The sequence below is a fragment of the Canis lupus genome, chromosome 24, assembly GCF_048164855.1.
Source record: "Canis lupus baileyi chromosome 24, mCanLup2.hap1, whole genome shotgun sequence".
Taxonomy (NCBI): domain Eukaryota; kingdom Metazoa; phylum Chordata; class Mammalia; order Carnivora; family Canidae; genus Canis; species Canis lupus.
The window spans coordinates 39,747,332-39,764,181 of record NC_132861.1 but is presented as its reverse complement, the minus strand read 5'-3'; the positions used below and the strand labels follow the sequence as shown (position 1 = coordinate 39,764,181).

General features: G+C 41.1%; 1 protein-coding gene and 1 long non-coding RNA gene across 14 annotated transcripts in view; one reads left to right on the top strand and one right to left on the bottom strand.

Annotated features, from left to right (window-relative positions):
• Positions 1-15,539, top strand: part of DOCK10 (dedicator of cytokinesis 10) — a 260,663-nt gene extending 245,124 nt beyond the window's left edge. For 9 of the 13 annotated variants that reach the window (XM_072796439.1, XM_072796437.1, XM_072796438.1 and 6 more), the window contains 5 exons: positions 4,291-4,437; positions 6,611-6,821; positions 8,015-8,205; positions 10,294-10,394; positions 10,545-10,903. In XM_072796439.1, coding sequence (XP_072652540.1) covers positions 4,291-4,437; positions 6,611-6,821; positions 8,015-8,205; positions 10,294-10,394; positions 10,545-10,866 — 972 coding nt within the window. In that variant the 3' untranslated portion in view covers positions 10,867-10,903. Of the gene's footprint in view, positions 1-4,290; positions 4,438-6,610; positions 6,822-8,014; positions 8,206-10,293; positions 10,395-10,544; positions 10,904-11,998; positions 12,075-14,791 lie in introns of those variants that run through there. The other 4 variants (XM_072796446.1, XM_072796443.1, XM_072796447.1 and 1 more) reach the window with 2 other exon arrangements.
• On the bottom strand, positions 9,968-16,151 carry LOC140616086 (uncharacterized). The gene is made up of 3 exons (XR_012016616.1): positions 16,064-16,151; positions 15,634-15,740; positions 9,968-10,860 (listed from the first exon to the last, which is right to left on the bottom strand). It is a non-coding gene; the product is annotated as an uncharacterized lncRNA (long non-coding RNA).
• Positions 16,152-16,850: the final 699 nt, after the last annotated feature.

Here is a 16,850-nt window from a genome sequence, read left to right as displayed (position 1 = left end):
AACTAGTTTTGAACATTTCCCTGGACATGTGCAGAATGAAGGTTCCAAAGATCTAAGATAAACTCTTAACTACTTGATTAGCATAATCCCCATGGCCAGAAATAATTTCTTTTTCATGATGGTTCTTTATGTCTCTGTAAAATTATCTTTTAATATCTAAATTGGCATGTCTTGCAATCATGCTAGAAAGATTATGGCAATATAATATGCAGTGGGCTCTTTGCCTCCTCAAGGCCCTTGGGTAAATATTTTAGTGTTCCATGTGGATAGCACTTTCATTACATAGTGTTGACTAGAGTAGTTCATATTTTGTCTGCAGTGAGCCAGGCAATAGAAAACAAGTTGGAAACTGTTACTTCATGGCAGAAGCTTTAAAAATGCAAGTCTTACATAGCATGAGTTTTCTAATGTGACACCTGGCATCACTGACTGGAAATTTTACACAGAGCAGCCTATATAAAGCACCCTCCAAAGTGTCCCTGAAGTATTCATTTCCAGAGTAATGAAACAGCAGTAGTGATCGAACATCAGCTGTAATCAATGAAATGCTTAGACTCTGATATTTAGCATGTAAGGAAGCAAGTGAATGCCCATTGCATAATTTAAACCAACAGATGCTCTCAGAATGAATAAATGAAAGGCTGGGGGCAATTTTCTTCTCTTGACCAAAGAATATAGATCCATGATTTTCATTCACGCCTACATGGTTGTAGATCTATCTCAGAATCTTGAAAGAAAAGAGATTAAGGGGAGGAGGGAAGATGCACGTGTAGTTTGAAAAATCTCCTCCATTCTGGGTTCTGATACATCCTCTGGCTTCCCACTTATGTGAAAGTCATTGATATAAAATATGTGCATTTTAATACATACAATTATACAAAATATGTATAGGAAGAAAGGATTCTATTTATATGAAAAATATTTCTCTGCATTCTTGTAGCTTCTCTTAGTTTTTAGCCCATTATTAATACTTTCTGACCCATATTTATGTACAAGATTCCTCTTTGAATGCATTCCTTTGTTTGTGAGTTTCAAATTACTTAAGTATAATGGCACAGGCACTTATGTTTGACATCCCAATAATGACTCAAGGGCATTGCAAGAACTTGCAAAAACATCTAAGAAGGAGTCAAAGAGTCAATGGTTTTAGTTGTCAGTTTACTGAAGTGCATTTTTATCATCATCTATTGTCTTCAAGTTCCATAATCCATGCATATTAACTCTACTGATTCAAAGTCCTTGTTTAACTAGAATATGTGCCATTTCCTAACAACGATTGATCAGAACATTTATCACATTGTACAATGACATTTAGAAAACTGAACTCGCAAGGGAATTGCACATTTCCTGTTGCCTTGAAATGCAGTCCTCTCATAACCTTGGGGCTAAAACAAGAGAAACACTGGAATTTTGTCACCTGAGTCCCTACTTATAAATCATTTATTTCATAGACAGAGCTGAAATTGAAAACTTCCTTAAAACAATGCCCTGTGGCTCAGTGGCCTATGCTTTGATAATTTCCCTTGGTAAAAGGTAGGCACAGATTCCAAATATTTTCAGAATTGCCATTGACCTGACTCCAAAAGCTCTTACACGATCCCTGGAAGACAGCTGATTAAACTTTTAATTCTGCTATTCCAGCTCCTTTCTATGTACTTTAGAAAATAGTCCCACCAGGTTGATATTTCCAAGGTATATAAATAAATAATCACAATTTCTTTCTGATGAATCACGCACCAAAATATTGAAATCAACATCCATAGACCTTTTATAATAAGGAAAGTTGTAGTTTTGATGCAAGAGAAGCTGAAGGTGTGTATTTTTAAGCACTCAAAACTCAGTTAAGCTGTTTCTCTGCATGTTAGCCAAGCTCAAATTGCTCTACTGACACAGAATGTTCTTTATTATTGCTATCCTCCTCATCACAGCTAATCAACACCAAGGGCCTATTGTGTGCCAGGCACTGTTCCTAGGGCCTCCCCCTAGATTTCTGAGCCTCTACTGTTTCCCATCCCCCAAATCAAGGAGCAGAGATGAAAGAAAGTCACAGGTCACGGCCAAGGCCACATGGTCATGGTAATGACAAGAAAATCCTGCTTCCCACCTCTCCTTTCCCACTCCCCCTAGAATCAGAAATTTGTTAGAGGAAAAAAATTCGCAGTGAAATGCCTCTTTGTGCTCGTTTTCAGTATGGTGAGAAAATCTTTTTCCTGGAACTTAGAGACATTTTTCCTATTGAAAAGGAAGTTGTAAATGTTGCTGCAGCTCTTGCCCTGAGTGGGTTCTGGCTGATGGCCTCAGGAGCCGTGGCTCTCTGATGTGTCAGTCTGTCAGTTTCAGCCACTAACTTCTGACCTTGAATCAGACAAATCTTCACAAAGACGACAACAGAGAAATCATGGCAGGCTGGAAGTCACGAGGGAACCGAGCCAGACCTCACTTACCCCTACCAAACCTTGAGGAGTGACAGCGAGCTGCTTTTCATGCTTTCGACACTCGAAGCCCCTCTTCTAGCAGCTCGGGGTCAGGAAACGCATACATTCAGCTGTATTTGGTCTTGAACACGTGCAAGGAAATCATAAAATAAAAACCTCTTGAAAATCCGTGGAATCTTTTCCAGTTACACCTGGTGCAAATATATCCTTTTAAGATGTATGCCCTCTGAGAACTATTTCACTCATGTGTTTATTCATTCGACAAATGTAGAGTGAAGCTCCCCTAACGACCAGGCACCCTGTTAAACACTGAATGTGCACTGTTGAACAAAGATGCTTCTCTGCCTTTAAAAAGCCCAAAGTTGGGACACCTGGGTGGCTGAGCAGTTAAGCGTCTGTCTTTGGCTCGTGATCCTGGGGTTCTGGGATCGAGTCCCCCATCAGGCTCCCTGTGAGGAGCCTGCTTCTCCCTCTGCCTATGTTTCTGCCTCCGTTTCTCATGAATAGATAAATAAAATCTTAAAAAAAAAAAAAGCCCAAAGTCTATTTCAGGAAATGCACAAGGAAACAGGCAATTATCTGCTTGACAAGAAAGAACTCTGCTGGCAAACGTGCCTTGTTCAGTGGTCTTCAGTAGCAGCCCACCCATGAGGTAAAGCACACTGCTCACAGGGGTCAGGCTTCCCTGGAGGACAGTGCTTTGCAAGTATAAAGCCCCATACAGATGTGCATCTTGATCATTATTCTTAGGTCACTCCCATTAGCCAAGAAGACAGCCTTAGAGCACTTTATGCATGGTGGGGTTTTTTTCTTTTCTTTCCTTTCTTTTTCTTTTTTTTTCTTTCTTTTTTTTTTTTACATATAATCAATATCTTTTTTAGACAAAAAAAAGTACAGCTAAGATTCTGACCTCCAGTATCTTCACATGGCCCTTGCAAGCTGTTTTCATAAGCTGTTTTCTGCAATCAGGAGAAACCTGTATATGCTTGGGTTCTTAACTCCTGTCTTAATCTAGTAGTCTGAGGTCATGTGTATTCCACAGGAAAGAGGCTTCTATGTCTCTTCAAAAAAGAAGGAGTTTTGGAGATTGCCTCACTGAGTTATCCTCAAATAACAGAATCTTCCCTTCCTCCTGGTTTCAAATCAGATAACTACAATTAATAGAGGCTAAAATCTACTTGTCCCAATGACATAAGAATGATGGCGTGGTTACTATTTCCAAAATAGCCTTGCAAGAATGTAAAAGATCTATTAGTAGAGTAAACCGAGTGATGAAATTGCATATGGTTGCATCAGGCCTCTTAAGACATATTACAGTTATTTTTAAAATAGCAGTACTTGGGAGCATACCAGATGTCATTTCTGCTATGACAATGATCCAAAGTATTATGGGTTTGTATCTAACACGATGCGAGAAGCATATCTTTAGATACCTGTGAGTGGCATGCAGAGTTTCCTATGCTAGTTTCAAAGGCTTGAAGATCTTATTTAAAAAGCCAAAAATTACTCCAGACTTTATGTCCTTCCCCAAGCTGCCACATGAGGGCATTCTTCTCCCAAAATATATGCAAGCAGGTCTTATCCATTGATTTCTACAGAGAAAATATGTGTGAGATTATCTCATAAGGCTCTTTAGCCTGGTAGGGAATGTTTCATTCAAGACAGATTCTAACATGATATTTTGTTTTCTTTACTTGACATTTTCTCTGATTGTGAATTCTATAGGGTGCTAAGCAATGGCTTGGATGACAACGAAAGACTGGATGTATTGTTTAAGTAAAGAGTTTTTGTTTTGCTTGTGCTTTGCAATTCAAGTTCCCTAATAAAGTTGGTGGTTCGTTATGTTCTTCCATAGGGCTTTTTTGAAGAAGAGGAAGGTAAAGAGTACATTTATAAAGAGCCTAAGCTGACGGGCCTCTCAGAGATTTCCCAGAGACTGCTCAAGCTCTATGCAGATAAATTTGGAGCAGACAATGTGAAGATAATCCAGGATTCCAACAAGGTAAAGAAAAATAAGTATCCGTGCAAATGTGAAGAGTTAACTTTTTTTTCAACTATATTTGTTAAAGTTTTCATTTTCTGCTTGACTGTGCAAAGTAAACCACCTCAACTATTTTGGATGTTTTACTTGTTTATTGGCTGGCTGATTAGTGTTTTTGGTTTTTGTTTGTTTTTTGTTTTTGTCAATAACATTATCCATGTTTATTCAAGTAACTTTTAGGTAATCTTAGAAACAATTTACCAAATTCTCTACTTCTGCCCTAGGTTATTTGCATTTGAACAGCAATCTAAGGTTAAAGTGATTGAGCCCAATGGTGGAGTTGGAGGAAACAGCAAAACATATTTATTCAGGCATGGAGGTCTTTTAGTCATGCCAATTTTGAAATCTGCCCTCTGTGACAGTGGCGGACTTGCTGATTACATTGTATTAACCTGTGAACATCCATTTAACCGCCTCCTGGCTCCATGAAGCAAATGCTTACATCCTCAGATTAGATTACTCAGATTCTTCTCATATGCTCTCATTCATTTAGCCAACTTTTATTAAGCACCTACTACATGCCAGGCCCAGAGTTAGAAGCTGGGACACATGGAGTCCCACAGTTCACAGGGGGTTAAGAAGAGAAGGATACATATAGACAGTTCATTAAATAGAGTCCAATGAAGTACCATGGGAGACTTGGCCCAAGCCACACTGAGAAAGCTCAGGGCCCCCTGAACAGCTCACTCTTGGCTGGGCAATGCTTCATGGAGGAAGAATGTCTGATCTGGGAATTGCAGAGTGAGAAGGTGTTTGCTGGAAGCAGAGGGCGTTCTGAGAAGCCCAGCGCAGGTGATGCCAGGGAGGAATGAAGGCAGGGAGCTGTGTTTAGAGTGACAGGTCTTAGAAATACAGGTTGGATAGAAGAGAATGGCAGAGCAAGGGAGCCAGAAAAGCTGGTTTGTGCCCAAGTGTACAGGCCGCTACTGGGCCACAAAAGAAAAGGCCTTTATTCCTCTGTCCTCTTATACATAACTGGTATTTGGAGGGGTCTGGGCCTGAGACTGCTGGGTCTGGGCAGAAGTTCTTACCATGTGCTCCTCGTTCTCCCCCTTAGCTGGGAAGGTACAATTCCCTTCCCCATGAAGGTGGACAGAACTGGAACCACCCTCATAGTGGCTCTCCTAAATAGGATGCATAGACAGAGCTCTAGTGGGATGAGAAAAATGTTGAATGTGGTGTGAGACAACTGGAGTCTTCATTCTACCGCAGTACCGCCTACCAGCTGGTGATCCCTCTTGGAGAAACAGGGGGGTCACTCTGAATCTCCTTTTTTTTTTTTTTTAATCTGCAAAGTGGTTACAATTATACTCATGTTACAGTGCAATTTTTAGGCGCATTACAAAGAAGTTCTTGAGCTTCCTCGAATCTCTGGAATTGGATAGGCAGCGCGTGGGTAAACAGATGGAGAAAGCTGGAGGAAGTTTGAAAATTCTTCCAGAGATCATTAGAAAAGAGTCCAAGAATCATCTCCTTCAACCCTGAAAAACAGCAAGAGCCATTCCCTGGCTGTTCTTGGGACCTCCTGCCTGCCTCCGCTGCTGTTTGAGAAGCTTAGTCACCACAGCAGAGTTAGGAAAGAAACTATATAGGATGATTTACTGCAGATAAGAGAAGGAACTGGAGTAACTGAAAATGAAAACATTTGCAATCATGAGATCAGTGAATCAGTGAATCCACTCAACAGGCCAAGAACCTCCTTCCACATTATAAGCCCAGAGCCCATGGGCCTAGTCTAGTTACATGGCTAAATTGTAGGTGGACAAAGAGATATATTTCTACTCTTAAGAAGCTTGTATTTTAGACAAGCGGGGACATTCATTGCAGAAGAGAAAGAAAATCAAAGATGAAACGATATGCCATAGCCAGGTACTTAGGTTTGGGAAAACCTCAGCTACTTGGAGGGCTGGCTCCATCCGGTCCACCATCTGGCTGCTCGACCACGGGCCATCCACTTACTTGTCCTGTGGTTTCAGTTCACCCAGCTCTGAAATGATAGGATGGCCTATTTATCCCCAAGGGGTCAGGGTTGGGCCCCTCGGGATGCCGGTTGGTGGAATGCAGAGCTTCCCGCTTGCTCTCAGGAGCACCTGTAGCTCACCACGCCTTCCTGGACCATAATGTGTTAATGCAGGTAAACCCCAAGGATCTGGACCCCAAATATGCCTACATCCAGGTGACCTATGTCACACCGTTCTTTGAGGAAAAGGAAATAGAGGACCGGAAGACAGATTTCGAAATGCACCACAACATTAACCGCTTCGTGTTTGAGACGCCCTTTACGCTGTCGGGCAAGAAGCACGGCGGGGTGGAGGAGCAGTGCAAGCGGCGCACCGTCCTGACCAGTAAGTGCCGGGCCTGCCGCTGGCTGCCATGCAGACCCCTCTATTTGGGGGGCTCCATGGATCTCGAGGCATTTCAGGCCTGCAGACAAGTACCTGGTACCTGCTAAACTAGAAATGTTTGGGGGGTGCAATTTCCCCTCCCTCGGGAAATCAACCAGAAGAGGCATTGTCCAGAGTTACTTTATGCACCTGGTCCCCCTAAGCATTAAGGCCGTAAAGATCATGGTGGTGTCAGTGCCCTGGGAAAGGCACTCCCAACCTTCCCCTGCTCTCTCCCTGAGCCTGTCCCCAGGTACTTCGGGGTTAGCAGTTCGCAGAATTGTGTGCTTGGGGGCCAGATTTTACACCACTCTGGATTCAGACTCCTCATCTATAAACTAAATGCAGCGAATGACCCCCCTACATCCCTTCTCGTACCATCTAGATCTATTCTATGAGCTAGTCATCTTTTCAGTTATTCAACACACATTCGATGAGTGCCTGCTAGGTGCTGAGCACTCTTCTGGGAACTTAAATAAAAGGACCACAATTGTGGCTCTCAAGGTGTTCATGCTCTGGTAGGAAAAAGCCAAGTAAAGCCAGAAATCCAGGTGGGCATAGCAGGAGAAAGAAAGTGGGAATGCACAGGACAGGGGCCCCTAAGGCAGGTCAAGGAGAAAGAGGAGCAAGGGTATTCTGGACGAATCTTGAGAGATGAGTAGTCCTGGATTTCTCGAAAGATGCATGAATCACAGAGACCCGGATTATAGGAAACATTCATCTTTGGTAAACTTTTCCAGAACTTTTATCATTAAAAAAAAACAATTAGAACAAAACTATTATAATATATGCTATTTTGAGTATATATTGAAGCATTCTTTAGTGTGGTTTAGTATAGTCTTTATTTGAATTTTAAGTTGTGGGGCAACTATCATCTTTTCAGTGTTCAGAGACTCGAAAGACCTTAATCCAGCCCACAAAATGAGGACTTGTTGGCTAGCCAAGCGTGCAAGAGCAAGCCAGGCAATAGTAGCTGGGCCAAAAGCTAAGAGATATGAGACACCAGAGGAAAAATAACCCACATTTACAGAAATCGTGCAGGTGGAAGATGCTGTGTGCAAAAAAAATGATACACGATCGTCTGGACCTTCGGGGGTACCCTGGACTCTTCACTAACCCTTAATTTTTATCTCTCTTGCATTGCTTCTGTGCAGCAAGTCACCTGTTCCCCTACGTGAAGAAGAGAATACAAGTCATAAGCCAATCGAGCACAGAACTGAATCCTATTGAAGTGGCGATTGATGAGATGTCCAAGAAAGTGTCTGAGCTTAATCAGCTTTGCACAATGGAGGAAGTGGACATGATCAGACTGCAGCTCAAAGTCCAAGGAAGTGTCAGCGTGAAGGTAGGCATTGTCCTGAGCAGCGACGCACAGGGCCAGTGGAACCTGATATACAACACCCTAGAAATTTTTTACAAAAGGTAGAAGAGACAATTTTCGGTTTGTGATACCATCCAGAAACTTCATCTGAGACTTTAAAAATTTTGTTTCATTGTAAAAACATCGATGATGCCAAACACGAGGAAATAAACCTTTTTTAATTTTAGCCAAAGTAAAATTTCTTCTTCCTCAATCCTCCTCTCCCATCTTCTCTGGATAAGCTACGTTTTGTATTCTAAAATCTAACAAATGAAGTGACTAATGGTTAATAAACGTGGCCCTCTCATAAATATCTGCCAGTGAGAGCCTTATGAAAGTGTTCAAAACAATTTTTTTAATGTTTATTAATTCATAAGATGTGTGCTGGTATTTATTTGACTGTCAGAGGCCTGAGAGGAAGCAGATGGCCTGTTCACAGTGGGTAATTAAAGAAAATATAACAAACAGACTATTTCTAAAAGTATAAGCAGTATTTAGGAAAACCAACAAGACGGTCTCAGGAGCTTGCAATACTGAGGGGGCTGTTAGCCCCTAGATCTGAAGAGTGAGGGGAGAGAAGAGTGAATGGAAGCAGAGAGAAAGCTGGGACAGCAAGCAGGTGAGACAGACAGCCATGCAGCTGCTAGACAGAGGATTCTCAAGGAGGAAACCCCAGGGCCAGAACAACCCCCTGACCAGCTAGGATTGGGGAAAGCCGGGTGAGGCACTCACCTTGGGTACAAAATTTAAGTGGGCATCAAAAAACTCAGCACCCAGGGCACCCGGGTGGCTCAGCAGTTGAGCATCTGCCTTCGGCTCAGGGCATGATCTTGGGGTCCTGGGATCAAGTCCCACGCCAGGCTCCCTGTGAGGAGCCTGCTTCTCCTTCTTCCTATGTCTGTGCCTCTCTCTCTGTGTCTCTCATGAATAAATAATTAAAAATCTTAAAAAAAAAAAAAAAAAGCTTAGCACGCAAGATAAAATAATATTAATGCAATATTTTTTTAAAATACAAAATAATGCCAAAAGTTTATAATGAACCAAGTGTTAACATTTTAAGTAAAGGCAGGCCAGTAACCATGCCAGGTGGGACTACACTGGAGCCCAAGGCAAAAGGAAAAATCAGTCGTGCTGATCCTGATATTGACCCGCTCACCTCTTCCCTGACTACCTCTCATCTGTGTCCCCCATGGCCGACTCAAAATAGTAATAATAATAAATCTTTTAAAGCCAGAAGGCCAAAGAAACATTGCTATTCTCCAAATGGGCCAGCTTCCCTCAGAACATAGCTGTGTTGAGGAACGTGGACATTGGATCTGGAGAAGCAAAGGAGAGTATCCGTAATGTTTGCTCATTCTACATGCTGGCAGTCCCTGGCAGGGCATCTGAAGACAGCTCAAGTACAGTACTTGCTTCCTTCTTCTGTGACCCTATGCCTTCCAAGCCCCACAGTCACAGTAGATGAGAAATACTAAAGACCGTAGACTCCTCCACGAGTGTGAGCCTACTCCCATGTGTCGGAGCGTGAATAGGACCTGGCATTGTGCATTCATTCAGCAAATCTGATAAATGCTTCCTCCGACCACAGTCTGGGGCGGACTGTCAAGGAATACAGTCAAACAGCCTTTCCCAGGGTGGCGCGTGTATCACCACTGCCACCCCTGAATGTCTGTTATTAATAGTTAAGTGTCTACTTTGATCTGAATAGACAAAAAAAAATAAGCAGCACGTCAAACATTTGATTCCATGGATGTTAAAATTAAATTTATTTCAGTAAATGAAAATGAGCCTAGTTTCCAAAGATATTAAGAATGTAACGTTGCAAGCCGTGTGCAGATGAAAATGTGAAACAATGGGCAAGTGACAGTTTGAAAAGGGGTGGCCGTGAAGTGCAGCACTCAGATGCCTCCTTCAGGAGCTTACTGACCACTGAGTTGAGGGACAGCAGATAAAGACAGGCTCTGTGAGAGGATTTGGGTGCTGAGTGATTGGTGCTACTCCTTCAGCTCTGGAGAAGGCACCATCCAAGGAGGAAATGGGATCGCCCTCAACCAATTCTCTTCTCCCCATTAGGTTAATGCTGGGCCAATGGCCTATGCGCGAGCTTTTCTTGAAGAGACCAATGCAAAGAGATACCCTGACAACCAAGTAAAACTTTTGAAGGAAATCTTCAGGTAAGTTTTTCTTTGTTGGAATGTTCTAGAGCTCCCTTGGGCAGGAGCCACCTGACCAAACCTCTTGCAGGTGGCAGTCTCTCAGCAGCCTGACCTTGAGCAGCCAGTTTCTAGGGCTAGCTGATAATTTGCTTCTTGCTGTCTCTGAAGGCAATTTGCAGATGCGTGTGGGCAGGCCCTCGACGTGAATGAGCGGCTCATCAAGGAGGATCAGCTGGAGTACCAGGAAGAGCTGCGGTCGCATTATAAGGACATGCTCAGCGAACTCTCCACAATCATGAATGAGCAGGTAAGACTTGGTTTGAGGCGGCCCAAGCTGCCAGTTCCTAGAAACTGGCCATTATATTCCCAGTGCCAAAAGGACTGTAAATGTCTCTTTTACATGAACACCACGGCACTGAGTTGCTCACTCCTCCATGCACAACGCCCCTTGCCTCTCAAAGCGGAGAGCAGGTTGGGGGAAAACCTATAGGGGAAAAAAAAAACAGAAAAGGTGAGAACCCAGGTAATTTCCAAAGTTTTCAGATATGTTCATCCAAACCATATGAGCTGTTGGCTTTTGAGAATAGATGGAACCCATTAGACAAAGAATATTGGGTGACATTCCACTAGGTTTGCTGCTGCACCTGTCACCCCTGATTTAGGACCTCACAACTCCTCCCTGGCTGTGGGGTAGAGTTCCACAGTCCTGACACCAGGAGTCTCTGTACTAAGAAGAACGCCAGGTCTAGGGTGGTGACTTTTTAAGGTGGAGACTGCATCTACAGAGCCTGGAAATTCCTGATGACGTGCAGAATTGGGTAAAACTTAATCCTCTACCCCACCAGCACGTCATCCATGCATCCAGCATGTTCCATAAGGCTGTGCACAAAATCAGGATGTTCGTTAATCACAGTACTTTTTGAGATACAGAGAATCAAGAGGTCGAAAGTCAAGTGCTACTCTTTGGCTTCTCAGCATCCATCAACCCTCACACTCGACCTGGACATCTTCTTATTCATGGTCTCCTCCAGGAGTTAGATGTGCCCTTTACAGGATAATTGACAGGAAAATTTGAATAATCTCCTAACAGTGCCCCATGCATAGTAGCCACTCAATAAAAATTAGCTCTCCTTCATTTCTTTAAATGGTTTAGCGCTAGCAACACAATTCACAAAGCATGAAATGTAACGCATGAATATTTTCTTCTAAGTGCATTTCTCATATGTTTCTTTTTTTCTTCTTTTCCATCTCCTTTTACCCACATTTTAAACTCTCCAAAGTAGCTAGGGAAAGAAACTGGTTAATTGACTTATGTTGGAGATCATTAATCTCCCTGGATAGAATTCCTCAATGAGGGATTATTATTAGTGATTTGAGACTATTAAAGGTTGATGGAAATTAAAAACTCAAGAGAGGTGCCTTGATTGCATGGGGTAATCATAAATCTGAGGGTGAAACAAAAAGAACAAGCAGTGGATCTTAAAGCTGGAAAAGGTAGTGAAGAAATGCTTGTTTCCAACTATAAATTGCATTCCAACTATAAGTTGCATCCAACTATCAATTGCAATTGAATTGCCTTGAAACTTTGGGCAAAAAATGCTTTTCTCTTTTTTTCCTGGCAGCTGTGTCGCGGTCCGTGTCTGTACAGCTTCTGTTCCTCTGTGTCTAGTATTTCCCTCAGTACTATAAGCAAAAGTGGTATGTTTTTCTTTCCTTATGTCTACACTGTCCTTTGTGGCCTTCTGGTCTTCCTTGCTCTTCCTAATTGTTCACATCCCCCCAGACACCTTCATAATGGCTGGTGTTCTCTGAGTGTTTGTATAACTAGAACAACTTTATTTTCATTTCAAGATAAGTTGATATGGGGCACCTGGGTGGCTCAGTGGTTGAGCATTTCCCCATAGGGAGTCTGCTTCTCCCTCTGCCTATGTCTCTGCCTCTTTCTGTGTCTCTCATGAATAAATAAATAAAATCTTTTTAAAAAATAAGTCAATATAAAAAAAAGCTTACCAATTAAAGTTAAAAGCTTAGCTTTTACTTTTTTTTAAGTAGGCTCCATGCCCAACATGGAACTTGAACTCACAGTCTTGTGATTGAGAGTTGCATGCTCTACTGACTGAGCCAAACAGATGCCCCAGCAACTTAGCTTTTAAAAAGAACATTCATACTCTACCAATTTGTAAAATATATTTGAGTTTAATTGTATTCAAAACAAGGATTCAGTATACCTCAAATTGCAACAACAAAACAAAGATAAGAAGCAGCTGATTAAGAGGAGAGAAAAATAATTTTTTTCCAGGAAACCTTACTCAAAGAAACAAAGTTTGACTTTGTGCTTCCTGAAAACTGATGCAAATAAAAGAAATGGATGGATTGCACAGATCTTATTATTCGGTAAAAGAAACAGATCTGTTGGCAGGAAAGATAAATTTTCTCTTGGTCCTGGGGATTTCTCATATTGTTATTTATGTATGGTAAATGACTACAACATACATGATACCGTCAAAAAAAGTTTTCCTTAAAAATGACTTACTCTATTATATAGGCATTCTACATTTCCACCTAGATTAAAATGAAGACAAAGTATTAACTTCTAGCTCTGTAAAAGAGATCCCAGAGGAGAAACTAGTTAATAATCATCAATCATAAGTGTAAAGCGTCCTTAGCAAAACTCTAAGTTATCTAGAGCAAAATTGGCCAATTTCATGACAACCATTGATAAGTGTTATTTGTCGGTTGTAAGGAATAATTTTCTGAAATCAGAAACAGCTAGCCAATGGTTAAGATATGCAAAGTCCTTAGTATTTTTTTAATGGGTATTTATTCCAGCTCAGATTTACAACAACAAAAAATTGTTTGCTTCTTTTCTCAATTTTTTTTTTTAATGAAAAGGCATCTGGTCATAATGATTGGGTTCAAACTCTAGTTGAGAGGAGAGCAGTAGAATTTTAGCATAATCTTATAACACATGAACAAGCCATAATCTGTAATGCATGAATACATTCACATACCTTTATACTCATGACATGTTCTGGAAAAAGTTACATACGTAGTTACAGTGCGGAGACAAATTCTACCACTGAGCTTTTAAAAATACAAATAGTGTTAGAATCTACAGACATAGAAAGAAAAAAGAAAAAAAACCAGAAATACAATTAATTATGCAATTCAGTCTGAAAGTGTCCAGAAAAGTCTTAGCTGACAGGATATCCTGAAACCACCTACTTAGTGAAAGAAAATTCTGTATAAGGAAAGAGAAGCAATAGAATCAAGTGGATGCTAGTGTATAAAATTGAGATGTTGAGATGAAATACTTTGGGTCGCTAAAGTGACAGGTGGACAAGAACTATCTTTATAGGCAGCCAGAATGCCACACTATTTTATAAGTAGCCAAAAAACCTAAAAGCCTCCTTTGTTGGAGGCCAAAGTGATACGTGTAAGTGGATGAAACATTAATATAAGATGCTCCTTTGGAGTCTCTTTCAGCACTGAGGATGATAGCATGGTGAATTCAATGGCAGTAATGAATCTCAAGTATAAAATACAGAGAAGGGAACAGATCCACTCTGCTATGGTGCCAAGCAGGCAAGATGCAAAGACATATTGCTCTGGGAGTTTCAGATACTCTATGGACACATTATTAACTGATTTATTTAAGCAGAACTTGTGGCATTGATCCTAAGGAGAATTTATTGGCAGTATAGGATACGAGATGCTTGGTGCTCTGTGCAGACAGAAGTGTTAATCTGTCTTGGAAGAGGGTTAAAGCTAAACCATAACAATATGTGAAGTAAGTGGGAAAAGCTTCGTAACTAGAAATTCGGAATATTCGTGAAGTCTCTTCTTTACCAGGCAGTCCATTTTAGAAGTGCCTGGGGTTTCTCCTGTTGCTATCGTATTTACATATCATTATTTGCACAGATCTGACAGGAAGGTATTATTTACTCACATTAATATTATTTTCAAAGCAAAATCAGGTCCAGGTGTATTTCTTTATTATATTTCCATTCAACGCAAGCATTCATTTAAGTGAGCTTTCAGATGTTTCCCTTTGTTGGCATTTTGACAGTATAAATCATAAAAACCTTCAGAATAACATAAAATTTTGGAATTTGCCAGAAAATTCCAATCACCTTATGATTGGGTACAATCGTAAAGTCATTATAAATAGACTTATATCTGATAGTTGAAGAGTATTGGGAAGCTATCTTAAATCTTGCCAAAATGCTTAATGACATGGGCTTGGAAAAAAAAATTCCAGAACTGCTCTGATAAGCTCATTTTCAAAAACTCGCAGTGTCCTTTTGGGGAAGAAAAAAAGCACTGTTCTGGGTTTTAATTTTGCGCTTGGCAATATTAACATGAATCTCTCTATTTTAATTGTTTTTTGTCGTGTTGTGTTTTGTCCTGTCAAGATTATGTGCAGGGACGACCCATCAAAGCGCGGAGCGGAGCGAACCTGCCCCCCAGTAGTTAGCAGGGCGCCTCCAGCTCTGCCCACGGTCTCTATCTCACCTAGTGACGAGGTTTGAGGGGAGGTCTGCTACATCAGATGCACCTCAAAGGGAACCTTCTGAATTTTGCAGCTCGTCTTGGGGAAGAGAAAGATTTAATTTATTTGAAATTTTTATAGTGTTAATAATTTTTTTTTACCTCGCTAGCTTGAGAATTTTGCCAGCCTCCGGTATTGCACATTTCTTATGAGTTTTTTTTCTTGAGCAGCGTTGATCAAGCCAAGCTGAATATTTGCCATGAAATTCCAATGAATGTGTAGCTCAAAAGCAAACCCTAAGTTTGCTGTCAGTTACAATATGTTCAATACCAAGTCCTAGTACACATATTTTAAAGGTCAAAGTGAATGTTTTTGTAACATTTAAGCATATTTCAAATGTAAATAGAAGATTGTAAAATATATGGTTTTTACCAAATTTAAAAGAACCTTTTTAGTTAATACTTATGGCAGTGCTAAAATTATATGAATAACATTTCAGATACCATTATATTAAAATATTTGTGTATGTGTACAAAAATGTTGATAAATACTAATCTTTAAAGTTTGTGGAGTTCCTTTATTTGTAATATATGTGCTCTTAAAAGCAATGGGATGTGAAATTATGTAAGTATTTTGTTGTTAATAGAAATAAAAAATACAATTACTTTGCATTTGGTTCCCTCTTGAAGAATGGGTGAGTTGCTACTTAAAAGTGGTTCATCAGACTGGAAGTCTGTCGAATGCAATCCTACACTCACTACTTACGGTGCCTCTTCAAAAAGTCAGGAAAAGGACTCAACCCTCAGCTGGGCAGGTCCTCCAAAGATCAACTAGACGGGCCAGAGCTTTCCAAATGGACATTGCTGGAATGACTGGGGAAGACAGAATGAATCAGAATCTTGAGAGTTGTGGTATTTCATAGGGCTCTTCACACATATTCCATCTCCATACTCTATAAACTTGGGGTAGGATTGCATGTTCCTGCCTCTTTTGAATTTAGAAGTGACCATGTCACTTGCCTTTGAAATGTGAGCAGAAGTGACGTGTCATTTTCAGGCAGATACTTAAAAGCCAGTGAGTGGCTCTGCTCAATCCTGTTTCTGAAGCAGTCACATAGAAATGAAGCCTCCATCAGCTTGAGTCCCCAAGTGACCACAGTGAGCACACACACACACACACACCATTCCCCACTAACCTTGTCAAACGTTGAGTGAGTAAGAGGTACATTCGATTACATGAATATCCCAGGATTCAGGGATTGTTTATTACTACAGCATTATGAGCTCATCCTAGCTGAATTGTGACTGGTGTTGAGGCATGTTTGGGAATTGCTAACACATTCCACCTCTCTACCCCTACCACCTCCTACCCCAGCCAACATGGGCAGCAGTGCAGCTGAACTGAGCTGCCTCCAGATGAAGAAGGCAAGCTTGGAAATACCATGTTATATTCACCCTCAGCAGCCATTCCAAAGGTCCAGCCTCCCATTGGAGACTGGCTGAGTTCATTTTCCCCTTCAAAAGTCCATTGGCCAGTGTCCACAGAAGGCCACAAAGAAGGTAGGGCTTAGGAAACATATTTTAAGTCCTGTGAACACAGAAGTGATAAAATAATATTTTAGAGGAAAACTGATCACTCAAGATTCATATAACTGCTCTTTTCTCAAATAGAGCCTACTGTTTTATTTTTTAAAAAGCCCTGTGATGAGCTGACCTCTGATTCAAAGTATCACTCCCAGCTTCATTCTGACTCCAGCACTCTTGGGTATCCATCTGACTGGGTTAGAATCTTGGTCCTCTTGTCTAATTTCCTCATCATGACTGTCCCAGGAACCCAGGAAGACTCTGCCCCTGCTATGGTTCCCACCCAGTTTCCACCCTTATGCCCAAATCCTTAAGCCCATCCCAACCAATCCATCTCCTAAACCCAAGGACACTGTCAGCAATGGGTTGCCTGTCCAATTCTGAAAATAAAATTTCCAA